The sequence below is a fragment of the Silurus meridionalis genome, chromosome 15 (genome assembly GCF_014805685.1).
Source record: "Silurus meridionalis isolate SWU-2019-XX chromosome 15, ASM1480568v1, whole genome shotgun sequence".
In the NCBI taxonomy this organism is placed as follows: Eukaryota; Metazoa; Chordata; class Actinopteri; order Siluriformes; family Siluridae; genus Silurus; species Silurus meridionalis.
Window position 1 is genome coordinate 1,564,354 of NC_060898.1, and position 27,636 is coordinate 1,591,989.

The window sequence follows — 27,636 nt, forward strand, 5'->3', positions numbered from 1 at the left end:
TTAATAATAATAATATTTTATATATATATATATATATATATATATATATATATATATATATATATATATATATATATATATATATATTTGTTCAAATAAAGTAAGTCTATATCTCAGTCTCTGGCATTGTCAGGCGGCCATGTTGGTTTTACTGCTTCATCTTTGGACTTTGGGATGAAGCTGAAAAGACGCTGTGACACTTGAAGATGCTCAGAGCTGAGGAGAGTGACGGCTGGTGCACACTCTCTCAGGGAATTGCGGTTAAATAGAATTTTTCTTTTACAGAAATGGGGCAAAACATTTAATGTTAAGTGTAAATTTTAGCTAGAATTTATTTTAACACTGGGACTGGAAGTTACACAAATTATCTTTAGTCTGGGAAAAAGATTTTTGTGTGTGTAGACAAAATCTTTATTTACTGCAACACTGAGTGAAAAAGAGCAAATAATGATCTTGCTCTTTATTATAGTGTTTGGTCTCATTCATTCTGGTAAGTATTGCTTTTTTAGTTTATGTATAATTAATGTTATTAAAGATGCATTTCTAAAGCAAAACATAATATAATATTTACATATACTTTATTATAGTATACTATATTATACTATACTGTAGTATAATATATACTATATTATAATATTTATAACATTACATTTTGAGTTTGTCTTCATTTTTTTATTTCTTTTAACAGATTTCCATTACAGAATCACATTTTTGTGGGTTTAATGTTAAACAAGATAACATGAGTACATGGAGTCATTTTTCTGTTTGGATCTTATTATTATTGTTTATTTTTTTATGACATGAGAAATCAAAATGTAATACAATCATGTTCTTTGCAAAAAATATTTTAGTGTAAATAATTTAACTTTTTACTTTTAATGTAAAAAGTGTGTAACTTGGTGAGAAAAAAATTTAAAACGTTTTAATTTACTCAATAAGCAATTCGGGACTTTCTTTTGATTTAAACAATTCAAAGTTTAATATTAAACAGAAAAGTATATAATAATATATAATCACTGCACCTTTTTCTGTTTGGATCCTATTATTATTATTGTTTTTTTTTATGACCTGAGAAATAAAAATGTAATACAATAATGTTATTTGGAAAAAATCAATTTTATGTGCAGTTTCCTATTTACATACATTAGCAATTGAAGTATAATTATTTTAAAATATCAACCGATTACCATTATGTAAAATATTTTTTTTAAATAATATTCAGAACACTCTTTACTCTCACACACTTGAATTCTTTTCTAATAAATGACAAAATGTTTGAGGTAGTTTACCCACAATTTCCTTTTCTCTTTTTACAATTTCTAAACAAAATTTAATAATAAAAAAATAGAGACAAAATGTAACAATGTTAAAAACCCCAGCAGATTTCTATTACATTAGCTATTTCTCTGTTTTACATGCTATATTTACATACTAATGATAATGCTTGTTTATAAACACCCTACAACATCCTACATAACTGTATTTGTCTCTATTCATCACCAGGATTCTTATCTTTACCTCTTCATTTGTGATCCATGTGATTTTTATTTTTACAGTCAGTCTCTGCAAACAGATTAAGCAAGTCAAGTCAAACATTAGCAATGTTGTAATATTGCGGCTGCCATTTGGATTCTTATATCATATGACTTCAGCCGGCGTCATGGGACTTTTATGATGAACATGTATCTGCTTCGAAAATGTCTCGGGTGGCCTGTCCAAGTGTATCAATAAGTGTAAAAATCAGCTTGTTGTTGGTAGTAAGTTCTATTAGATCCTGAGAACAATTTCTTTAGAATACTTTTTTATTAAACAAAGCAAACAACATCAAGTACCAGCTAATTCTCAACTAACTATCTAAAACTCGTTTCTAACAGCTAACTAACTAGCTGACATTCAATTATAGCATTCAGCGTTTAACTAATTAACTCACATTTAACTCTAGCAATTAAACTTGCCAACATTATATCAACATTCTATCTATCTATCTATCTATCTATCTATCTATCTATCTATCTATCTATCTATCTATCTATCTATCTATCTGTCTGTCTGGCTGTCTGGCTGTCTGGCTGTCTGGCTCTCTCTCTCTCTCTCTCTCTCTCTCTCTCTCTCTCTCTCTCTCTCTCTCTCCCTCTATCTCAGTGCTGGGAGATTGTGAGGAAGGATGGAGGGAATACGAGGACAGGTGCTACCATTTCTCCACTGAAAAGAAGACATGGCATGAGGCTCTGGAGGCATGTGCGCACAAAGGAAGTCATCTGATGAGCATCATGAACCTTCATGAGAGGGTAAGAAAGTCATACTTTGCAAATGCATAGTGTTTCTTTTTATTCCCAATAAATCCTGAAGGTTCTGTATCAAAAAGAAATGACATCTGAAAAGGTGCTCTAATAAGGTCAAACATCATGATCTAAAAATATAATAGACAGATTACATTTACCTCAGTTAATTACAGGATTTAACTTTTAGCACATTTAATTAAAAAATCACCAAACGACCTAAGGTTTAAGCAAGCTAACAACACATATATTTACCACTATTTACTGTTTAACACAGTAAAGTCACTAATAGTCACATTACAAATAATAATAGCTAATATACATATACCTCAGCCATCAGCTACATTTACCTCAGCTAAACATCTAATGTGTACCTCACAGATAATTAACTGTAAATAAGCTTATTAGATACATTCACTTCAGCTAATCATCTGTTTATATCAGATAACTTTTTAACCTTTAAACCTGCTAAGAAGCTACATTTACCTCAGATATACATCTGATTTTTAACTCACAGCTAATTAACCTTTAACTCATAATCTTAATTTATGTCACACAAACATCTGTTTAACCCCAGCAGCTAATTAACCTTTACCTCATCTAATACACTACATTAAACTTAATTAATACACTAAATTAACCTCAATTAATACACTACATTTACCTCAGCTAATACACTACTGTACATTCACCTCAACCAAGCTTATAGACTTAATTTACCTCAGATAAACATTTATTTAAAATAGATAGATATTTCAACTTTAATGTATCTAACAAAACAGTATTTATCTGTATAAATCAGAAAGCTAATTAACCTTAAAATCAGCTATTACACAACAGGTAATATGCTACATTTACCTCAGCTAACACTACATTTACCTCAGATAATCTGATATTGATCTCAGATACTGAATTAACGTTTAACTAAGTGGAATAAGATCTGTTTACCTTAGCAAATATGGACATTCTACTTAGTGACTTAATGAAATATCTGTTGAATTTCATAAAAACATCAATATATGCAGCTAACGAGTCCTTTCTGCTTTGAATTTAACTCGGCTTACATGCTGGTCATCAAACTAACAAATGATTACCTCAGCTATAATGAAATAAAGTGTATCTAAAATCTGAATAATTTAGAAATATAAATAAAAATAGACCCTGTACAAAGAAAATGTATTTAAACTGTAATTAAATTAAACATTTACTCGTGTTCCCGTTTTCCTGTAGACGTGGGTCAGTACGCAGCTTGGACACTCTATATTCTGGATCGGCCTGAACGATATCGCCTCTGAGGGGAACTGGGAGTGGAGCGATGGCAGCATTTATTACCCATATCTAGAGTATGTATCTGTCTCTCTGCACTCGTCCTGAGACTTTTTTTTCTCTAAAATAACAACTTAGAACACAGGGTTTGTATGGTGAAGCTTTTTTGTAATATAATCAATTTATCATTTATGGAAGGAGTCTCCAGTTTCAGCGCTTTGCAACAATCACTTGTGAATAACAAGCTGCAGCTACTGTTAATACTCCAATGCATCTACATTTTTATTTGTATATGGTTATATATGATGTTGTGGAATGTTTGAAATGGAAGTTCAATTCATTTTCTTTGTTACATAACATTAGATTTTATTATTAACCTTGGAATTGGTCAACGAGTTCCAGTGAACGTGTGGCTAATTATAGAAATACTAACAAATGTAAACAAGTGCGGTCAAATTTAAGTAATAAACAGTGCTGTGCTATAAAGGAACCAAATTGTTGAGTTTATAAACTGTTCACTGAGTTTTGAGTGTAAAACTTTTCATGGCAAATGTAAATGCTAAGCTAGAGCAATGCTAGAAGCTTGCTGAATTGTGAAATATAATTTAAAATGTAATGTAAAATTTGCTGACGTTTATAGATACTGGAGGCCCGGACAGCCAGATAACTATGACGACAACGAGGACTGTGCACAAGCCGATGGGAACAGCAACGGCCGTTGGAACGATGAGCACTGCACAGCCCAGCGGCAATACATATGCAAACGAGACAACCGTACGTTACGCTTCTAACACCGTTAAATGTGTTGATTTAAGGTTTCCACAGCTAGTTTACTAACTAGCTAACAGTCCAACCAGTATTTACATCTAGATGATGTTTAACCCAAATCTCTAGGCAGGATTTAACTCAACAAGATAATGTCCTGACTGCCTAGCAAACATTATACTTAGGTACTTAAAACTAATTTTAATTAAAGACTTAGCATTAATGCTAAGTAACTACCTGTAGCAAATATCTTACATTTAAACCAACAAACATAGTTAACATACTGTAGCTAACAGAAATGATAGCTAACATTCAAATTAGCAAGCTAATTAATATTGAATATGGATAGCGTCTATCTGTCTATCTATCTATCTATCTATCTATCTATCTATCTATCTATCTATCTATCTATCTATCTATCTATCTATCTATCAATTTGTTTGATTTTCTTTTTAACTGTTATTCAAAGGCCGTGTTTAAATTTTTTTTAAATTTATTTTTTTGGAGATATTTTCTTTAAGGAGATGTTAAGCATTTATGGAAGGAGTCTCCGTTGTCAGAGATAAATCTTTATGTTTGTCACCAGATAAACTTAATAGCAAAACAAAACCCGATTCTGTTTTGTTATAGCCTTAAATAAAAACTTTAATCAAATCAAACCTGTGGTGCCAATATTTAATGCAGTTAAACAGAAAAAAAAAAATCTCAACAGACGCCTTTGTTTGTATAAACAAATGCATAAACAAACAAACAAATAAATAAAAATGAACTCATTAGTCACATCTAGCATGCCAGGTTTATAGGAAGTTGAAACTGTTCATGTAAATGTTTATAACAATTATTATGTAAAACATTTTCAGGTTTGATTTTAATTCAATGCTTGACCACTTTAAAGGTGTTTTAATGTCAGAGCTCCATCTGTCCATGTTGTTCATTTATTTCTGTTTCTATAGCGAACCCTCCTGTGTTGTGTGACACGGCCAACCGGTGGGAACAGTTTGGTTCTAACTGCTACAAACTACACCATACTCTAAAGAAGAGCTGGAACTCGGCCCGGAGCGAGTGTTTAAAGGAAGGAGCCGATCTGGTGTCCATCGAATCAGCAGAAGAAAACCAGTACGTCCTAGGTCTGGACCCGACCTATTACGACCTGTGGATTGGCTACTCCACCCTGGTGAGGATCTCCTTAACTTAAGGAGTGTGTGAGATTCTTGTGATTGATCATTTTGCACAGCTCTTCTCTTCTACAGTAGAGTACATGTGATGATATTAATGATATAAACTGACCTCATGTGAATTTTATTTCTTTTCATTCTTTTTACACAAAAAAACAACAGTCTTTGATGCGAGGTGATTCTTTTGCAGAAATGCACCACAATATCATGTCAAGTTGAGGAAAACAGCACCAAGTTCAGTTGGTCTGATGCGGCTACCTCCAGCTACACACAATGGGCCAACCAGCAACCTGATCTCACGTAAGGAAGAACGTCATAATTATCTGCAACTACTTTATCAACCGAATACATTTATGATAAGATAGAAAGAAGGATGCACTGAAAGATCAATGTGTCTGCAAGATTTACATTAGAGTTACAGTAATGGTATTTGGCAGACACACGATTGTCCAGAGGTCGGTCTTTAGATGGAACTCAGGTAGAACATCAAGTAGAAGTTTTTTTCCACCACCTCGGTGAAAGAACATGGAAGAGTCTGGAAGCATGTCTTTGTGGAAAGCAAGTAACGTGGCTGCATTGCGGGGAACAGAGGTCAGATGTCTATAAGAGGAGCGAGGTGCAGAATTCCATGATGAGCGACCTGATCTACAGAACAACAATTCAATTATTACATGAAAATCTGATATTTTTACAACATGGAAACACAAACATTATAAAGAAAAGAAACATTGACTTGTAGGTACAACCTGACTCAAGTCTCGATCTACAATCACACACACACACACACACACACACACACACACACACACACACACACACACACATTTCTACACTCACTCACCTACTGCACACCAAAGGAGAGTGCTGTTTATAAAGTGTGTGTTGTTTAATGTTGTGTTGTGTTAAACAGCGATAAGCAGAACGGCCTGTGCGCTGGTCTCATCAAGTCAGGAGATAATTACGGGAAGTGGAAGACTCACCTGTGTCGCTCTGAACATCCGTACGCGTGCAAGAGGGCTTTAAACAGTGAGTCTCTGCTTATACACTCTGACGAACATGAGCGTGGAGACAGAAAAGTCCTGCTGATGACAAAAAAACACCTCGTTAGAAAATTGTGTCTGTGAAGATTCTTATTAATTTCTTGATTATTCAAATCGTTCCATTTTACTAAGGGTGCCAATAATTTTTGCGCTTTATTGACTTTACCAAGGATTATATTATTTATTAAACTGTACACTATTAAACTGTTAAGCCACTCTACTGAAGGTAACAGAAAAAGGTAAAAACATCAGGAAAAAAAACCCTAGAAATTTACAAAGTTAAAAAAACTTAAGAAAAGACCAAAAGTTTTGCCTTTTTTTATTTAGAAAAAAAAAAAATTGAAAATATATTGGAGAAAATATTGTGAATTGTTTTTATTTTTATTTAATTGTTTGGATTCATATTTTAGATACAATATTATTAAAGACCATTTTTTCCATATATATTTTCTAAATTTGCATTTACATTATTTATAAAAAATTATTATTTTAATTAAGTGTACACACCGTTTTTTTACCTTACTGTGTGTTCCTATATTATGTGCCATAATGTTTCACTGTACATCATTAACGTATATCAACATTATGACTGACTAATACATTTAATAAATATTAAAGGAGTAATAACTAATATAAATGACTAATGGGAAGCGTTTGTTGCTGTCTGTAGCCGTTTGCCCGCTCGGCTGGTCGAGCTTTAAAGGAAGCTGCTATTTGGCGGTGTCTAACGGCCGCCTGTTGACCAGCTGGCACGAAGCTCTGACCAGATGCAGCGACATAGGCGCTAGTCTTCTGACCATCAAGAAGTGAGCACAGGACTTACTCAAACTCAGTTTCATTCGTTAAAGATAGATCTCCATGTGAGTTTGTAATAGCTTCACTGAAATCTGTTGTAATTTCCAGTGAGGAAGAACAATACTTCATCAACGGGATGCTTCCAGATCTCCACCAGATTGACATTCCCGACGTGTGGATCGGCGTTTCAGGTCTCACACACACGTTCACACCGAGCTCTAAACTTACACACACTCTGTTCTGTCTGCTTCTAGAAGAACCTCTTTAATATCTGAAATTATTTTAGAAGCTTTGATTGTTTACAATTAGTTTTATTCTGTGTACTGAAATCGGAAAAGATTCCCAAATTCTTAAAGGATGAAATATCTTGGGGATATTCTGGAGGAACTTCTATTAGCATGTACACTATGAAGTTAGTATAGACGGTATAGTAGATGTTCATGAAACAGTGACATTGGAGACTCCTTCCTTCCTTAAATCTCTTTGCCAGGTTTAATTTAATTGATTAAATTTTCGATGCCTTTCAAATGAATTAGCTTTCGCTATAGAAAGTAACGCATTATGAACGAGTGTATGAGAATGTTGATATAACATCGGATAAGATCAATAAATACATTTAATTTAATTTTAAATTCTTTTTTTCTGTTTGTGACCTCAGATATGGATGAGGATGGAACGTTTAGATGGGTGGATAAAACCAATATCGAGTTTTCCAACTGGAGCCCCGGTTTCCCGAAGAACACGAATAAGTTTTGGGACTGCGGACAGATTTATACAGGTGAGAGAGAGAGAGAGAGAGAGAGAGAGAGAGAGAAAGAGAAAGAAAGAAAGAAAGAAAGAAAGAAAGAAAGAAAGAAAGAAAGAAAGAAAGAAAGAAAGAGAAAAAATGCTTCACTTCAAAGAATTCACTTGGTTTTTAAAAAAAAGAAAAATATTTAAAATTCTTGATTGTGCCATTAAAGCAGCAGTGTGTAAGATTTTGAATTGTCCTTTACCTCTTTGTATTTCAAAACAAACACATTTTAAAAGAACCTTTTCAGATATCAGCTAAACTGGAAAAGTTACATACTGCAGCCTTAATTTTTTCTTTAAAGAAGCAAATGTAAAATTACTGAAATAGTTTGTGGTTTTTAATGCATCTGTGTTTCTCTACAGGGAATTACGCTGGGAAATGGGAGACAGGAAACTGTTTTAAGGTCCAGGCGTACATCTGTAAGATGTTGGGGGGTCAGAACGTGAAACCTACTCCTCCACCGGGTAAGAACTGACTGCTGAGAGAGAATACAAAATAAACCAAAGAGAGTTTTTGCAGGTTTCGCCTGTACATTTCTCTGCGTTTTTTTCTCTCTCTCTCTTTCTCTCTCTCTCTGTTTTGTAGTCCATAACTCTGTTCACTTTTTCCTCTCTTGAATCTGTCGTTTTCCCTCTGCCTACACTTATTTCATATCTCTCTCTCTCTCTCTCTCTCACACTCTCTTTCCATCTATGTATCTTTCTTACACATCTATCTATCTATCTATCTATCTATCTATCTATCTATCTATCTATCTATCTATCTATCTATCTATCTATCTATCTGTCTGTCTGTCTGTCTGTCTGTCTGTCTGTCTGTCTGTCTGTCTGTCTGTCTGTCTGGTACGTTACACCGGTTCTGTTCTCTCTCCAGAATTTCACTGTGATCAGGGGTATCTTCTGTACGGTGATCACTGCTATCACTTCGAGAGTGAATCGGTTAAAACATGGCAGGATGCTGAGAACTACTGCTTCGCTCAGAACGGACACCTGGCCAGCATTCACAACCAGGAGACAATCAGTTTTATAACAGGTGAGTGACAGGAGGCTACTGGTTAACATTACTCATCAGGAATCAGATGATCCACTGAGGGAAGCGTGAGATCTGATGCAGGTGTGAAACTGGGTATTTTCCATCTCTTAGACGCTACATATACATTTACAGGGGATATGTTTTATAGATTTTAAACAGACACTGGAACAAAGTATTGACCGTGAGGTTGGTACGGTATCCCATCCCACATTAAGTCCTCATTTGCTGTTAAAATAACCTGCACTCTCCTGGGAAGATGTTCCACTAGATGTTTTGGAAATTTGTGTGTTATTAATTCAGTTACAAGTGTGTTAGTAAAGTCAGGATTTGATGTAGGTGATGTGAGGAGGCCTGGAGGGTTTGAGTTCTATAGCTGAAGATCTTCTACTCCATCCCATGTAAAGCAGATCTTTATGAAGCTGGCTTTGTACATAGGGCATATATCACATCTCACATATCACATATGGGTGAAAAAGTCATGTGTCGTAATTATGGGTCATAATATTTAAATGATTTTCTCTTATTTGTACTGACTGTGCTTTTTTTTTTTCCTCTAAGCTCACGTTACCAGAGCCTCCTGGATCGGACTCAGTGACATCCAACAAGAGGGAAACTTTATATGGTCTGATGGAACACCTTCTGTACGTCAAGCTTTTTTTAAACGTCCTTCAAAATGTCCTTCGAATGCTTGAACACTAAAAAAGATGTTTTACTGTAAAATGATCACATTGCTGTTATCTATTTTTGTTCTATGGGACATTTAAAATATAACAATGTGGGTTGCAACCATTAATAAATTCTGCTTCTGGATTCTGATTGGTTAGAAGAGGTTGAGTAATTGTATATAGAAACATCCCAGACAAAACTGTAGCTTATGAGTTATAGTTTCTGCTTGCTTCATCGTACTACTCTGTCATTGATTAGAAGTATACCTATTTATATTATTGCTTATTTTCCTGCATATTTTTGTGTTTTGCTGTCTCCAGGATTTCTTGCCATGGGGCGAGGGTCAGCCGGATAACTGGGGCGAGGAGGACTGTGTACAAATCCGTGGCACGGAGCACTTCGAGACAGGAAAATTTAACGATGTACAGTGTTCTAACACCTACCCGTTCATCTGCAAGAAAGGTGAAGCATGAGCTCTTATCTGAGGTGTACGCCTGTGTTCTTCATGTGGAACAGTTATTTTATGTTCAGAGAATCCACATCAGTCTGAGGCTATTTAACTAATTACCTGATAACCAATTACATGGATGTTGGTTTTCTCATCTGTATTTACAATTTATTTTTTTATTTTTTATTTACAGATATGTATTTTTACGGTTTATAAAATTATTATAATTCATATTCATATGAATATAATGTTTTGATATGTTCAGGTAAAGGTGTTGGTCCTCCTCCAATTCCACCCACCTCTGGACCAGGTACAAGACTTTCACACACACACACACACACACTTTATGTACTTGACTTGTTCTTAGTTTACTTCTATATTACAATTCATACAAATGTATTAAGATTTTTGCTCATTCAGGCTTTTTCACATTGTATTCTTCTCATCAAATTTACTTTCACTACACTGCAGTAATGGTTAAACATGCATGCTAATGAAGTACATCTTTCTCTCCATCTCTCTGTCAGGTTGGAATGAGAAGTGTGGTTCATGGATTGCTGACCCCTTTAATGATTACTGCTATCACATCGTTCCGTACTCACTGCGTAAATGGGCTGAAGCTCGTGCTGACTGTGTGCATCAGGGAGGCGACCTTGCCAGCATCACTGAGCCATTTGAGCAGGGCTTTATTCAGGGTACACACACACACACACACGCACACACACACACACACACACACACACACACACACACACACACACACACACACACACAGAGCCAGACAGACAGCCAGTCAGCCAGACAGACAAACAGACAGACATACCAATAGATAGATAGATAGATCCAAATAAAAAATATTTTAATTAGAAAACTTCTATATTTAGCATTTATTTCTCTTTCGCTTGACAGCTCATATCCAGTCCATTCCCACGGGTGTGTCTCTGTGGATCGGTGCTCATGACTCGGTCACAGAGGGAGGATGGGAGTGGATGGACAGATCTCCCTTCCGGTATATTAACTGGTCCCCAGGTGAGAGAGAGAGAATATCATTAAAGCCAAGACCAAAGTTTTCACTCCTTTACCAAGTCACATGACCTGGATTATCATATCTGTATGGAAAAGATTTAGCACGTTTACCGTTTCATCATCTGTTTGAAAGAGAGGAAGTTTATAGCAATCCTTTGTAATACACTGATTGCGGTTCCAGGGAACCCGGATAATTACGGCAGCGAGGACTGCCTCTCCATCTACATCAACAACGGCCTGTGGAACGACGACAATTGCGACTATCGGCGAGGCTACATCTGCAAACGCCGCGGTAATAAAATGCACCCATGCATATAGAACACATAAATAAACACGTCTTGTAATTCCTTGAATTCATTAAGAAATTGACACATTCACTTAAGAACATATTTAATGTACTGCTTCTTACATTACAGGAAACACACCAGAACCTCCACCACCTCATGATGGTATGTTAGTACTGCAAATCACACACAAAATATACATCGGAAATTGAAAGGTTTTCTCCCTTATATTTCAGTAAACAGCCATTAACACATTATTATAGTAATTTTTCCTTTTTTTAAATTTATTTGGCAATAATAATGTATAACATCTGAAATAGACGAACAACAGCAACATGAACCAAGTGTTACACAATAGTGGAACAAATATACACATCTCTCTCTCTCTCTTCTTCACTCGCTCTCTGCAGGCTACCTGACAGCGTACACATGTGAAGGCTCCTCCATGGTCCTCCACTGTCCCATAAACAGTGTCATCAACATCCAGTCTGCTTTCTTCGGCCGCCGCAGTGACAAAATCTGTCCTTACATGGACGGAAGTGAAGGTGAGTGGGGTAGTGAGCTTGTGCTCGTGCTCGGTGTCCAGGACGTAGTCCAACATAGGCTGTGTTCAGTCGATTCACAAACACACAAGTGTAGAACAAACAACAGGAATGACAGGAAAAGGGAGAGTCAGAGCTGAAGAGTGTGTGTGTGTGTTCTGAGAGACAGAGTTGATGGCAGCCGAACATTATTTTTGTTTTCTTCATCAGCAAATTTTTTGAAAAAGTTTTGAAAACAAACAAACAAACAAATAATTAATTACAAGATATATTTTTGATGGATGGACACACAGCCTTTATTTTATTATTTATAAAAAAAAAAATGATAGTATTAAAAAAAAAAAATGTATAATTGTGGATTGTGATTTTATTACTTCGATCATTTTTTATAAATATCCAGATCGCAAATATTCAGCCATCAGGTATGTATGATATTTTCTAGAGCTCAAGCCGGCGGTGAAATGTGATTATTTACAATACAATAATATTGTGTGTGTGTGTGTGTGTGTGTGTGTGTGTGTGTGTTTGGTGTCCCAGGCCACTGCGAGGTCCCGGGAACGTACGATCGCGTCAGTAAGCAGTGTGACAACCATCAGTTCTGTTTCCTCTTCTCACACGTGGAAAACGACCCGTGTCCTTTAATTTCCAAATACCTGGAGGTGGTGTACAGCTGTGAGCAGAACGGTAGGTGAAGGTGTGAACAAAAAAAAAAAACACTGATGTTTGTGCGTATGCTGGGCGGCCAGTTTATTAGGTACACCTTCTATCTATCACACGCAAATTCCAAGAAGTTACTGTGGTGTGTGATGTTAATGGGTACTTCATAGCTAACTGTGAATGTGTGTGAATGTGTGTGTGTGTGTGTGTGTGTGTTCCATCCTGAGTGTGTCAATAAAATATATGAACAAAAACTAAAAAAAAAACCTGGATAAGGATTTGTGTTTTTTTTCAGTGTGTGTAAGAGGTTTAGGAATCGAAGATGGCAGCATTACAGACTCGATGCTCTCTGCTTCTTCATCGATGGGGGGGAAAGAACCCAGAAATGCTCGACTCAATGGAAACACCTGCTGGATGCCTACCACCAGTGGTGAGCCTCACACCAGACCTGACCTTCCTGCTCAACATTTTTTCACCAGTCTATTAACCAGTAGTGTTTAAAAGACGGACTGATGGTTGAGAAAAAAAGCCACACATACAAAAAAACTCCACCTTGTAGTTGAAGTTCACCATGCTCCTTATGAGAAATAAGGTACCAGTACAATGCAACCAAAAACCAGTAGAGACCCACAGGGTTCCAATAATACAGTTTCCATTAAAACCAATACAATTCCCATTTAAATCAATATCCATGGCATCTTGATTTAAATGGGAATTGTATTGGTTTTAATGGAAACTGTATTATTGGAACCCTGTGGGTCTCTACTGGTTTTTGGTTACATTGTACTGGTACCTTGTTATTATACCAATATAACACATTTGGCAACCAGTAGATCACATGTTGGTATCTGGACACCATTAAGGACCATTAGGATGTCATTTAGCCTCAAAATGTTCCCAAGATGGTTTCTGTGGTTTGATGATAATGGATTTGTGATAAACACAAACACAGTGTATTGGAAAACATTTTGGTTTAATGGTATAACATTGGTTTGTAATGTATGTGTAGTGGAAACCATTTCTTTTTTCAAAATCTTTGGCAACCCGTAGGTTACATTTTGGCATCTGGACACCATTAAGGACAATTAGGATGTCGCAAAATGTTTGGTTTCTTTGGTTTGATGATAATGATAAACATTAGTGATGAACAAAATTTGGTGATGGTTTTAATGGTTGCAGATAATGGTTTGTAACGGTATGTGTAGTGGAAAACATTCGAATTTCTGTGGACTTATTTGGCAAACTTTTAAATCCATTAAGGACCAATGAAACACCTTTGGCAACCTGGTAGATCACATGTAATCTGGACACCATTAAGCACCATTAGAAATATCTGGACACCATTAAGGACCATTAGGATGTGATTTAGCTTCAAAAGGTTCCCAAGATTATGGATTTGTATGGTTTGTAATAGTATGTGTTGTGAAAAACAAGAATTTGTGTGATTTTTTTTTGTAAATGTTTTAGAATCTATCACAAAGAATTAAACCTTTCTGAAAACCTTCTGGTTCAGCTGTCTGGGTGGGAGGAGCTTAATCTCTTCCCCAGTCCTCTGAGAGTCTTACACTGCCATGTGATGCAGCATGAGCAGCAGTTCTATTGGCTGGCTTCATGTTTTAGAGGAAGCACCTGACCTTCTAAACGTAATGATTCTGTGCATATCAGAAAATTCTTGGATCCAGGTGAGCCTTCCTGAAACGAAGAAGATCACAGGGGTTGTGATCCAAGGCTGCCCCACTGCTGATCACTGGGTGACCAAGTTTAAAGTCCAGACCAGCGTAGATGGAGTTTCCTGGATCGACTACATGCTTGATGGAAAGGTATAATATCATGTTTAAACATTTATCCTCAGTATTTTTTAAACTCCTCTACAGAAGAAGGTTTTTTATTTAATCGTAAAACAGCAACAGGCCAATCAAAGGCTGGTTAAAACACACTATCGTTGCCATAGCGACAAATCTTCAGCTCTTTCAATCTATCAATTATATACCGTATTTAAGTGTGTGTGTGTGTGTGTGTGTGTGTGTGTGTGTGTGTGTGTGTGTGTGTGTGTGTTCGTATATTGTAGGTAGAAGTGTTTCTGGGTGCGACAGATAGAGGTTCTCCCACTACTCAGCTGCTTGGGACCCCTGTATCTGTGAAGTACATACGGATCCTGCCGTCAGAGTGGCACAACCAGGCCGGCCTGAGATTTGAAATCCTCGGCTGCACCCCCGACTGTACGCTTAGAGCTTCTCAGGAACACCTCTCGGCTTGTCTCCGAGCACTCACACACTCTCCACATGTTCTCTATTTTGAATTTGATGCTATTTAATTGTTTTTGATTTAGAACTTGAGATTGCAATAAATTGCACGTTTTTAAATTTGAAGTATTTCATTAACATTTTTAGAGGACAGATGGAGCTTGAAAATCCCCCCCCCCCCAAAGTGGGGAAGGGCAGAAAAAAGTTTGAGAAGCTCTGCTACAATCACTCACACACTCTTTATATCACTGGGAGTTAAAACTAAGACTTTACAGATTGTCTCCGAGCGCTCAGTTCTATTTAGAGGTTCTTACTGGAACAATGCTAAAGTGGGGAGTCAACCAGCTCACTGTAACCATGGAAACAGAGCTATTGAGAAATCAATCGATGTAATAAGTATATTAATTTTCATAACTTTGAGTATGTATGAGAAGGTGTACAACAAAAAGAACATTTAAATAGTCGCAAGCTTTAAAATGCTACCTTTGAAATGCTTGTGTTTGTGTGTGTGTGTGTGTGTGTGTGTGTGTGTGTTATTTATACAGATGCCATTAGTTGTATAACGAGACCCAACCTGGACCACTATGTAGACAAGATGACGTAAGTTTGTTTTCTTTTGATCTACTTTGTTTGTTTTCAAGTTACAATATTTAAGTAAAAATGCATGAATACAATGAATTGTTTTTTTTGTTAAATTCAGTGTCCACTGCCCTGCTGGTTGTTCGGAGGCGATCTACAACGTGTATGGAACCCTGACTTACCGAGGGGTAAGAACAAAATTCATTTGATTTCATTTTCATCCGAATAATTTTAAGAAGCAAAGTTTCAGCGATAAAAAACAGCAATGTACAAAAACAGACAGGATTAACATTTACATCCTGGTCAGTGTGAATGCTGGATTGTGATTGGCTGAAAGTTCAGGTTGGAGTTCAGAGGTAGTTAGTTTGTGGCACAATGTGCTGCTTATAAACACCTGTAATTATAGTATGTAGAGTATAACCACAACTACAGTATTACTACAGTATTAACTACAGTATTAATGACAGCATTACTACAATATTACTACAGTATTAAGTACAGTATTAACTACAGTATTAACGACAGCATTAATTACAGTATTAACGACAGCATTACTACAGTATTACTACAGTATTAACTACAGCATTACTACAATATTACTACAGTATTAACTACAACATTAATTACAGTATTAACGACAGCATTACTACAGTATTACTACAGTATTATTACAGTATTAACTACAGCATTAGTACAGTATTACCTACAGTATTAATACAGTATAACTACAGTATAACTACAGTATTAACTACAGTATAACTACTGTATAACTACAGTATTAACTACAGTATAACTACAGTATTAACTACAGTATAACTACAGCAGCTTCATTATTAATAGAGATTCACATTCTTTCTCTGTTTAAAAACTTTGTATTAAACTCGTGTATATAAAATGAAAGGAAAATGAAGTGTTATTTTGATCCGTTCAGTCAGTTTCACTCTGTAAACACCAATAACAGCTTGAACTCCTCAATGCTGAGAAGTGAACATGGTAGAAGGTCATAATCCACGGCTAGATGTGAGGCTTTACACCATTATAATGATGACCGCACAGCTGGATTATTATTTATATATTGTTCCAACCAGCAGTTTGTTCCATTATGATTTAAAAGGAATAAAATTATAAGATCTTATACACAACGTTAGCATTTTCATTTCCGATCAGACCAGTTGTTTCCTGTTCCAACTTATGAGCTTCTTTTTGTTGTTGTAGGACTCTACCATCTGCGCAGCCGCGATTCACGCCGGTGTGATTCTCAACGAGGTCGGAGGAGACTGCACCATCCTCAAAGCTCCAGGACAGAACTTCTACAGCGGCTCCACCAGGAACGGCATCATCTCCAAGCAGTACGCTGAACCTTAACTCCTTATCCTGCAGTCAAAAGTGTGCTTTCAAGTTGCATTACAGATGTTAATGAAGTGACTCTGACACTCTGACTATGGCTGTGCATCTTCTCCTACTCCGAGTCTCATCAAACTGGGAAGATTCTCACAACATGGCTGCTTCAAAAAACATATAATTTTGCAAGAAAGAAAGAAAGAAAGAAAGAAAGAAAGAAATGGAGGAAGGTAAGAAAGAAAGAAAGAAAGAAAGAAAGAAAGAAAGAAGGTAAGAAAGAAAGAAAGAAAGAAAGAAAGAAGAAAGAAAGAAAGAAAGAAAGAAAAAGAAAGAAAGAAAGAAATGAAGGAAGGCAAGCAAAAAGAAAGAAAGAAAGAAAGAAAGAAAGAAAGAAAGAAAGAAAGAAAGAAATGAAGAAATGAAGGAAGGCAAGCAAGAAAGAAAGAAAGAAAGAATGAAAGAAAGAAATGAAGGAAGGCAAGCAAGAAAGAAAGAAAGAAAGAAAGAAAGAAAGAAAGAAAGAAGAATTCGGGGTAATCTTTTCCTGGTATGTGTTTCAGGTACAGCGGCTCGTACTCCGTGTCCTACCAGTTTGCTGATGGAGGTTTGACTGTTATTAAACATAATTTTTTTTGTAATAATTAATTGATTTGCGTATCCTTTTTCAGTGTGTGTGGGTGTGTGTGTTTTCTCCTGCGCAGAACTCAGATGTTCAGGAAATGACTGGTATGAATTTGGCGAGTTCTGCTACAAACCCTTCAGCGAGAAGCGAACGTGGCACGAGGCTCGGGCTGCATGCATGAGGCAGGGGGCCGACCTGGTCTCCATCATGTCCCTGACGGAGCAGAGCTGGCTGGAGAGCTACCTCTACCTGGGTATGGGAAGATCAGGAGGAATACAGGAAGGGAGAAAGAATGAGGGTTGGGATAATGGGTACATTAGAAGGCATGTTTTTGTTTCCGTATAAACCTGAAGATTGAAGACAAACAATCTGTAGAGTGTAGAACATATCTAACATACATCGTTCTCCACTCGTTTCTGTAGCCACCAGTGACGTCTGGACCGGACTGAATGATCTGGAGTTCTCAGGCTACTTTACGTGGTCAGACAAGCATGAGGTGAGGTTTACACACTGGGCTCCTGGAGAACCAAACAACCACTTAGGCTTTAAAGAGGACTGCGTGGAGATGCTCCATCAGGTACGTGATCACTGGCAGATAAAGTAAGAAACTAGTTTCCAGCACTTCTGATTAGATCTTTCTGACTTTTTCTTTGTTCTGACTTAGTTTTTTCTCAGTTCTCCTTCATGTATCTTAGTTTTGTCTCAGTTCTGTTTCTTTTGAAATCAGTTCTGACTCGGTTCTGACTCAGGTCTATTGCTTTTGAAACAAATTCTGACTCGGTTCTCTTGGTTTTGACTCAGTTCTAACTTAGTTCTGTTTCTTTTGAAACCAATTCTGACTTGGTTCTGTTTGTCCAGACTCAGTACTGACTTAGTCCTATTGCTTTTTAAATCCGTTTTGACTCGGTTCTGTTTGTTCCGACTCAGTTCTATAGCTTTTAAAATTGGTTCTGACTCAGTTCTTTTTGTTCTAACAAAGTTATTTTGCTTTTGAAATCAGTTCTGATTTGATTCTGTTTTTTCTCGATTCAGTTCTGACTCATTTCTTTTTATGAAATCAGTTCTGACTCAGCACTATTTTTCCTGACTCAGTTTTGTATGTCCTGACTCAGCGCTCTTTGTTGTGACTCAGTTCGGATTCGGTTCAGTTCTGTTCTGTTCTTTTCATAGACGGGTCGATGGAACGATGTAACCTGCACCGAACTGAACACCTACATCTGTAAAATGCCCAAAGGCCATTACCCTCTGCCCTCCATCAAACCCACAGTGTACGGCTGCCTTCAGGTGTGTGGACCTCAGACATGATACGTATTTATTCATGAATCATTGATTCATGAGTCATTTAGATATAATGAGTGTAGAAAAATAAAGTCTGTGTGTATGTGTGTGTGTGTGTGTGTGTGTGTGTGTGTGTGTGTGTGTGTGTGTGTGTGGGGAGGGCTGGGATGCTTTTGAGTACTCTTGTTACTGGTTCGAGGAGACCCCCATGACCCGTGCTGAGGCTAAGGCTTTTTGCGATAGTAAAAGCAGCACTCTCCTTCACATACTGGATGTGTGAGTGTTTTTTTTTTTGTTTACATATCAAACGATCTTTATTTATTTATAATTTATAAAGCTTAAATAGTGTACGAGCGGATGCTGATCTTCCATGGTCTGCGCTGTAGGTACGAGCAGGCCCACTTCACTGCATTTCTAAGCGCTTACTCGGGTAACTGGTGGATAGGTCTGAGAGCGAAGGGTGAACTGGGAGGAGTGGATTATCAGTGGGACAATGGCGCGTCACTCCTCTACACCCACTGGGACAGAGACTATCCTGGTAATATGTCGGAAAATCAGCCATAAAATTACATCGTTTTCGAACGTTTAACGACCTTTAATTTCCGTCTTGTTCTTCGTCTGAACCCAGACAACAGCAAGGGTGACTGTGTCACCATGACGACGAAGCCTATCGCAGGTTTCTGGAGAAACCAGAACTGTGATCATTCCCATCCATTCGTCTGCGAATCGCCTAGAGATGGCATCTCGCCGCCCACCCATGCCCCGACTCCGCCCCCTGTTGCTGGATGTGCGAATGGATGGTCCGGCCAGCCGCACTTCAGGCAGTGCTACAGGGTGAGAACAACGTTACGCCCGAGTGCATTCTGCCAAACAGAAGGTGGAGCCTGAACATGATGATGTATTCATGTTTTATTTAATCTTAGCTCTTCACAGTGGATTTTTCAAACAAGAAAAGCTGGGCTGATGCTCGAGAGGACTGTTTGTCCCGTGGAGCCGACTTAGTCAGCATTCATAATGTGGAAGAGGAAAGGTTTATAGCTGACTACACCAAAGGGAAGACGCAGTGGATTGGTTTAAGCCAAGAGCCCACAGCTGGAGGTGCGTCACAATTCCTACACTTCTCTTACTCTGCATTTGACCTCTATTCAACATCCAACCTTAACCAACAATGTTTATACCCTAACCATCATCATTACTACACATATTAGATTCCTTCACGTAATTGTGGATAACAGAAATTTCCCAGACATTCAGTGTATGTTGAATTGAAAACCTTGGACTTTGTGATCGCAGGTTACCACTGGAGTGACGGTTCGCCCGTCACTCACACCAACTGGGATAACGGCGAGCCGAACGATCATGGTGGCCGGGAGAATTGCGTGGAGATGATCACCACGATCAACGGCACATCCTTTTGGAATGACCAGACCTGTGATGCCCCTCAGGATTGGGTGTGCATGATCGCCAAGGGAAAGACGCCACTAATCCCCCCTGTGCCTCCGCCACCTATACCAGGTAACCACAAAAATGGCTAGCCAATCGGATTTTAAATAAGATATCCCTCTTGCCAATGAGATTTAAAAAAACATGCTTCCAGTCAGGTTTAAAATAATCTTCTTCCCAATCAGATGTAAGATAGAATAGCCCTCTGCCCAATTGCCCAGTCAGGTTTAAGTTAAGGTAACCCTCTACCCAGTCAAGTGCAAGAGAACATGCTGTCCAATAAGATTTAAAAGAATCTGCTGCCCAATCAGGTTTAAGATCAAATGACCCTCTGCCCAATTAGACTTAAGATCGAATGACCCTCTGCTCATTTAGGTTTCAGAGAATCATCTGCCCAATCAGATTTAAAAATTCACTAGCTCTCTGCTATAACAGATGTATAACACTTTTTGTGTTTGTAGACATTAGTAATAAGTTGTTATGGTCTCTGCGTCTCACTCTGCAGCCCCTGACTGTGGAGACAATCCCGGCTGGAGGAAGAACAACGGCCTCTGCTATTACTACAACGACACAGACATTGTGGACTTCCACACGGCTCTTGCCAGGTGCTATGCTGAGAAAGCACTGCTCGCCTCCATCCTGGATCAGCAGGAGCAGACGTATGTGGTGTCCATGGTAGGGTCACAACCTTCTGTGGTAAACTGTAGAGAGCGATTTTCGGGGCTTGGGTCTCGTTTTTATCCACCAAAGGGTCAGAACGTTTAAACCCTAAAACCTAGTGATCTCTTTCTTGGGTAGAGTCTCTTTGTTATCAATTTCTGCCTGCCTAATGAGATTTTCCACAATCTGTCGCAACCTGTCGCAGGTTGGAACAGGAAAAATCGACGCAGCGTGGATCGGGTTGCGGATGTTTGGAGTCGTAGGAGGAGAGTTTCTGTAAGTCTGTTCTTCCTTTTTCTTCGTGTTCTATGTACAAAACCATAGAGTGTGTTCCAGATGTTTCCAGGTGTTAGAGGTAATTCCTGTGTTTGTGCACTCAGGTGGGTAGACGGGTCTCCGGTCACATACGTGCACTGGGCTCCAGGAGAACCTAACAACGCTGGTGGAGAGGAACAGTGTGTGCAGATGAAGAGATATCCAGGTACCTTCATCTATGCACTTTTTTAACCTCCTGAAGCATCTACATCAGTGAGAAGTTCTATGTTTGTCGTATCTTTTATTTTTATCACGTTAGCATTTTTTGTCGTCATGGTTTAGGCACGTGGAACGACGTGAACTGCGGGCGGGCCATCGCAGGTTACGTGTGTAAGAAATTGCCTGGAGATCATCACACTCCTCCTCCTCCTACCCCTGCATGGGAAGGAAACTGCCCTGATGGTAAACTTCATAAATCTGATATTTATTAGCCAGCCTTGATTGCGTAGTGTTGTCACGATACCAAAATTCTGACTTCGATACGATTATCATGATATCAATACCAAATTGATACTATGGTAAAAAAAAAAAAACAGGAAAAGTAATTGAATAATGGAACTTTGTTTTTATTTATTAATAAACACCCAGTGTAATAAAAACAATTCGGCAATGTGCCAATCTGCCTAAACACTGCCCCCTATAGTCAAACATTTGGAATTACATCAGTCGCTCTTAAAGTACTGGTACAAAAAAAAGAGGAATCGTATCATTTTTTAAAGCAGAGTATCGCGATACCTTTCTAGTATATCGTGCAACACTAGGTGTGTGAAAGCTTGAGTGAAACCCAGTTTCCTGGAACCTGACGAGGTCATGGGTGAACGTTTCTGGCTGTGAGATTGTAAAATTGTATTGTTAAGTTAATGTCAAGATCAAATAATATAGGAGGGTTTTATAACATGTATGGAGCCATATTCACATCCATATTACTTCTAGCTACAATTTAGACTTCAGATTTTAGAGGGTGAGGCAAAGAAGGCTGAAATTATACACATTGGATCCTCAACTACAAAATATAAGTAGGAGTGAAAATGTTATCTACAAACAGAAACGATAAAAAAAAAAAATAAAATAAAACTTCGAAGCTCTTCAAACAATGAACAGGTCTTGAGCCTTTGGCTACTTTTGCAATAGATTAATAAAGTTTGTTCAAAAATGTTTTGCTGTTGTTTCCAGGGTGGCTGCGATTTCATAACAAGTGCTACATGATCAGAGGAAGGCATTCGCACCAAGAGGAAAGAGCCAACTGGACTTATGCACGAGACTGGTGCAAGAAACAGGGTGGAGACCTCGCTGTCATCGACGACATCAACGAAAACGGCAAGTGTCCCAATCAAGAACCCTCGTTATCATATCTGGAACGTTGTGTACCCGTTGCGTTTAATGTTCAAATAAGGAACATTGTCTCTGAATTCTCACTCCTGATTGGTCAAAGGAAACAGTGTCTCTGAATTCTCACTCCTGATTGGTCAAAGGAAACAGTGTCTCTGAATTCTCACTCCTGATTGGTCAAAGGAAACAGTGTCTCTGAATTCTCACTCCTGATTGGTCAGAGGAAACAATGTATAACTTCTCATTCCTGGTTGGTCAGAGGTTGTTGATGGGGAAAGTGGTATCTCGTTGGTTAAGGCTCTGGGTTACTGGTTGGGGGTTCAATCCTTAGTATCATCAAGCTGCCTTTCTTGGGGCCCTTAAGCAAGACCCTTAACCCTCTGTGCTCCAGGGGTGCTGTATCATCTCTGAACCCAGCTTCCTATCACCGCTGGGAAATGTGAAGGAAAAATTTCACTGTGCTGTAAAGTACATTTGACAAAAGCCCCTTTGATGTTTAATATTTGACGTGTGTCCGTGTCTCTGCCCAGAATTCGTGGCCAGTTACCTGAGAGACGTGAGCCATGCGACGTGGATCGGATTGTCCGATCGGCTTCACGAGGGAAAGTTTGCTTGGAGTGATGGAGTGAGTCCCGTCCTGTTTACCAACTGGGCTGAGAAGGAACCCAACAACAACAACGGCGAGGTAAAGCTTTTCAAAATAAATTTTCCTGGCAAAAAAATGCCACAATGCACCTTTTTGGGCTAAATCTAGGAACTTTGATTAGCATTAGATTCTATTCTAAAACAAAGCCTTTATGTCGGGGGATCAGTAGGAGTTTGGTCTTTAAAGTGAGAATAAAGTGCGATTGCATTGTCAGTGTGTTGCAGTCGTGTCACACTGAAATGCAGTCACATCAATCCCTAAACCACTCCCACACACATACGCATCATTTATCATTTTTTCAAGGAAAAAACCTTGTTATAAAAAAAAGCACATACTCAAAGAAGAGTTTCATGAAGATTAAAGTTGATCTTTGACCCATGGCTTTTTTTTAAGGAGCATTGCGTGTCTATGAGTCATAACCACCGAGTGACAGGTCGCTGGAATGACGAGAAGTGCGAAGAGAAAAGAAGCTGGGTGTGCTACAAGAAGAAATGTGAATATATTTATATATATATATTTTTTTTTTATGTAAGTGTCAATTTGATGCATTTTTCCACTGGAGTAACTCTGTGTCTTGCTCATGTTGTGGTTCCACAGCCAGCAGTCTTCCTCCTCCAGCTCCCACAAGCAGCCCCTGTCACTCAGACTACATCTCCTGGTACAAGAACTGCTATAAGCTGGTGTCGGAGCCGAAGCCGTGGGACGAGGCGCAGGACGCTTGTGTAAAGGAAGGAGGAAACCTGGCTAGTGTGGACATGAGCTACGACCAGGCCTTCATCTCTGCAGTGCTGCAGCAGAACAAGCAGGACACCTGGATCGGCCTGAGACGCAAAGTACACACACTGTTTTATTTATTCATCAATGTTAGAGAAACATGATGTGCAAAAGGTTACCAAAGATGAATAATGTTCTTATATAATATATATAATATATATTTAAATTAGTTTTTTTTTATTCGTTCATTTCACACCACAGACAGGGGGTGCATGACCTTTGTTAGATGCAACTCATCAATAAAACTTTAAAATAACAGTGATTTATGGAAACTTGTTTTCAGGAGAATGAGGGAACGTACCGATGGTCCGACGGATGGCCGGTGTTCTACACACACTGGGGTCCAGGAGAGCCGACCAATCACGATGGAGAGGGCTGTGTGAGCATGCACGGCCGATCCCACTTCATCCAGGGCACGTGGAACGACACGGATTGCAAAGTCGCTAAGCCGTACCTCTGCAAGATCTCACACGGTACTGACCAGGGATCTGCATCTCCATAACTGAGGCCGATGCGATTCCCATCTCGAAGCATAACCAAATGATACCATAAATTAAAGATACATAAGAAGTAGCTACTGATGCAATACGATTCCCCCTGATTATGATGCAGTGCGATAGGATTCTGATTCGATTCAATGCACTGTGATTTAACGGAAAAAAATATGATGCTCTGCAATTCAGTATGTTGCTTTTATTTTTCAGTTCAGACAGACAGCAAATCATCAATTTACTTCAGTACCTTCTGACTTCATACGCATGACCCCTTCCACACATACGCCTTTGTAGTGCAAAAAAAGAAAGAAAAAAAGATGAAATAAGCCCAGATGTTCTTTTCCTGTTGTGTCTGCAGGAGGTTACAGCTCTACCTCTGCCATGTTAATCTGTGTTGCGACACTTCGTATGCACGAAACAAGAAGAAATCTACCTAGAAAATATTGGTCACAAATGAACTGTGACTATATAATAAAAGTATAGCACATCTACTAATAATTATACAATTATACAGAAATAGTTCAAAAAAGAAATGTTCAAAAAGATGTATCGTGAAACAACTGCCAACTTGTATCCGATGCACAGCTTTTAAAATCTGACTGCTACATGCTATGTAACAGAATAGGTAGCTATGTGGTATGAAATAATTCAAATGTAAGGAATAATATCTTGTAATGGTTTCCATTTTAAAGTTTATTATTTTCAACACAACCTACTAACAATGCCGTGTCTTTCTGTATATCCAGAGCCTCCTCCCCCGACGCCGCCTTCTGGGGACGGAGAGTGTTTGCCCTACTGGCAGGCGTACGGAAGTTACTGCTACATCGTGTATAACGATAAGCAGGGTCGCTCCTGGCCCGAAGCGCGACACTTCTGCCAGCTGATCTCAGAGACTGACTTGGCGTCTGTGCACAGCAGAGCTGAGGTGGAGTTTCTCACCAGCATCAACAACACTGGACTTCACCACTTATGGCTCGGCCTCTCCAGGGACATCTCATGTACGCCGTATTTCTGTGTTAAAGCGATAGAGAAGAAGAATATTCTGGTTCACAGATTGAAAAATGCTAACACAGAAAAGGTAGCAAATGCAGGTTGCATTAGCAGATGTAGGAGGAGTCAATTCATGGTTTAGTCAAGCTTTGAAGTGAGACAATTGATGGGTATGTAGGTGGAGTTATGGGGTTCTAGTTAAGCTTTGAAGTTAGACAATTGAAAGTCATGTGGGCGGAGTTATGGGGTTCAATTTAAGCTTTGAAGTGAGACAATTGATAGGAATGTGGGCGGAATTATAAAGAATCAATAAGATTGTCTTTTCATGTCAGCAGTAACAGCGGTGTGTGTGAATGGGTTTTAGATGGCTGGGCCTGGACCGACCTGAGCTCTCTGGGTTTCACCAACTGGGCCCAGGGCGAGCCGAACGGCGGCGGACACGATGGGGCTCGAGAGGACTGCGTAGAGATGTACAAGGACGGGAAATGGAACGACAACAGCTGCTTCGAGAAGAGAGGCTTCATCTGCAAACGACGCCAACGTGAGAATCGCTTTTCGACCCCTTTGCTGGACCTACTGGATCCAGAACCTTCTTGGGGAACTCAGAACTCATTAAAGCATCTTTTTCTTTTACAGATTATTCGCATGGAAACACTACCACCGTTTCTCCGATCCTTCGTGAGTTTATATATAATAAATATATAACACAAATGACTTCTGTGTCAGTTGAGAAGCATCATATAGTAGATAATGACCATGTAAATGTGTGTGTGTGTGTGTGTGTGTGTGTGTGTGTGTGTGTGTGTGTGTGTGTTTTGCAGCTCCTGCAGCATCAGTTGCCGGGGCTGTCATCGGGGCATTGTTGGCCGTGGTGATCGTTCTGGGCGTTCTGTACTACATCTTCAGGGTGAAAGGAGTGAAGCTGAGCAGCGTCAGTCTCCCGAGCAGAAGCAAAAATAACGTGGAAGTGGTGAGTTCCATAACAAACATCTTATACAACATCTCCAGTTATCACTGAACTAATCAGCTACCAGGACTCAGCTAAACCCCCCCCGCTACAAAAAAAACCCCAAAAAGTCCTGAAACTGGTCCAGAATCGTTCAGGTGTTCAGTCTTTAAATGGGAAAACGAGTTCACTGTGGTGCGCACGCATTTCTAATTTAAAACTGCACTTTTCCCCGCCATAATCCCCACTTCCTTTATAAACCTGACCTTAAGATTAGAATGTGCTTCTTCATGAACAGCCCAGTCCACATTTAGTCTCCATTTACTCTTATAATGAGTTCCACTCTTCTGGGGAGATGTTCTACTAGATTTTGTGGAGATTTGTGGAAATTCATTCAGCCACAAGGGTGTTAATAAAGTCAGGTACTGATGTAGGAGCTCTAAAGCAGGAGATCTTCCACTCCATCCCATGTAAAGCTTCTTCATTGAGCTGGATTTGTGCACAGGGTCGAATCGTAAGAAGGAAATTTCATGCTGCATCCAAAGACGTCTCATACAATTGTGTGCCTTCAGATTTGGGGAAGAACCACATATGACCTGCTGTAGAGCTTCACCCAATTATCTTGTCCAAAATATACATGGTTTTATTTAATCCTTAAATAATCAGACACCTCGTTGTTTTATTTTCCAGCCAGCGTTCCATAACCCGAACTTCGCCGGAGAATCGGAGACATGAAGTCGTGAATTCTGGTGAAACGAAGTGGCTTTAAAACAAAACAAAAAAACACCAGGTTGTACAGAAAGCAGCTACGCTGAAGTTCAAAACGTAATCAATTGCAATGATGTTTTAGTTCTCGTGTTTTTGGCGTTTGTTTGTGTGAGAATTTTTTTAATTGCTTTTTAGATTTTTATTTTAAACGCTAATAGAAAAATGTTAATTAAATGGTTGTGCATTGTATATATACACACACACACACACACACACACACACACACACGTTTTTATTTCTGCATTTACACAATAAAAAAAATTCATAAAAAATGAATTAATGTGTTTACATTTAGAAAATTTTTTATTTTCCCCCAAAAAAACTATTTCCTGTGAAGAATCAGACAGAATTCAGAGGTGTGCAGGAAGTGACGAGTGTTTTGAGTCTTCGCTTCTCCAACGAAATCGTCTGCATTCGAACAAAACAAAACAAAAAATAAT

The 27,636-nt window shown here is 38.5% G+C and overlaps 1 protein-coding gene across 1 annotated transcript; it reads left to right on the forward strand.

The window, feature by feature from the left end:
- Window positions 1-211: 211 nt before the first annotated feature.
- On the forward strand, window positions 212-27,408 carry LOC124398441 (macrophage mannose receptor 1). Its single transcript, XM_046868649.1, has 50 exons — window positions 212-490; window positions 2,143-2,288; window positions 3,510-3,622; window positions 4,186-4,319; window positions 5,264-5,484; window positions 5,676-5,785; window positions 6,396-6,511; window positions 7,196-7,331; window positions 7,429-7,511; window positions 7,979-8,098; window positions 8,476-8,577; window positions 8,987-9,145; window positions 9,704-9,786; window positions 10,132-10,273; window positions 10,525-10,569; window positions 10,787-10,954; window positions 11,169-11,288; window positions 11,467-11,577; window positions 11,702-11,734; window positions 11,980-12,114; window positions 12,649-12,795; window positions 13,064-13,198; window positions 14,434-14,588; window positions 14,837-14,987; window positions 15,557-15,611; window positions 15,712-15,778; window positions 16,806-16,939; window positions 17,492-17,535; window positions 17,633-17,806; window positions 17,976-18,130; window positions 18,724-18,837; window positions 18,992-19,107; window positions 19,218-19,369; window positions 19,460-19,665; window positions 19,755-19,929; window positions 20,125-20,346; window positions 20,780-20,949; window positions 21,140-21,210; window positions 21,315-21,415; window positions 21,532-21,651; window positions 22,423-22,566; window positions 23,109-23,263; window positions 23,618-23,717; window positions 23,822-24,057; window positions 24,282-24,471; window positions 25,239-25,490; window positions 25,847-26,023; window positions 26,119-26,160; window positions 26,304-26,452; window positions 27,119-27,408. The coding sequence occupies exons 1-50, from the start codon at window positions 448-450 to the stop codon at window positions 27,161-27,163; spliced, it is 6,474 nt and encodes a 2,157-aa protein (XP_046724605.1). The 5' UTR covers window positions 212-447; the 3' UTR covers window positions 27,164-27,408.
- The last annotated feature ends 228 nt before the right edge of the window (window positions 27,409-27,636 follow it).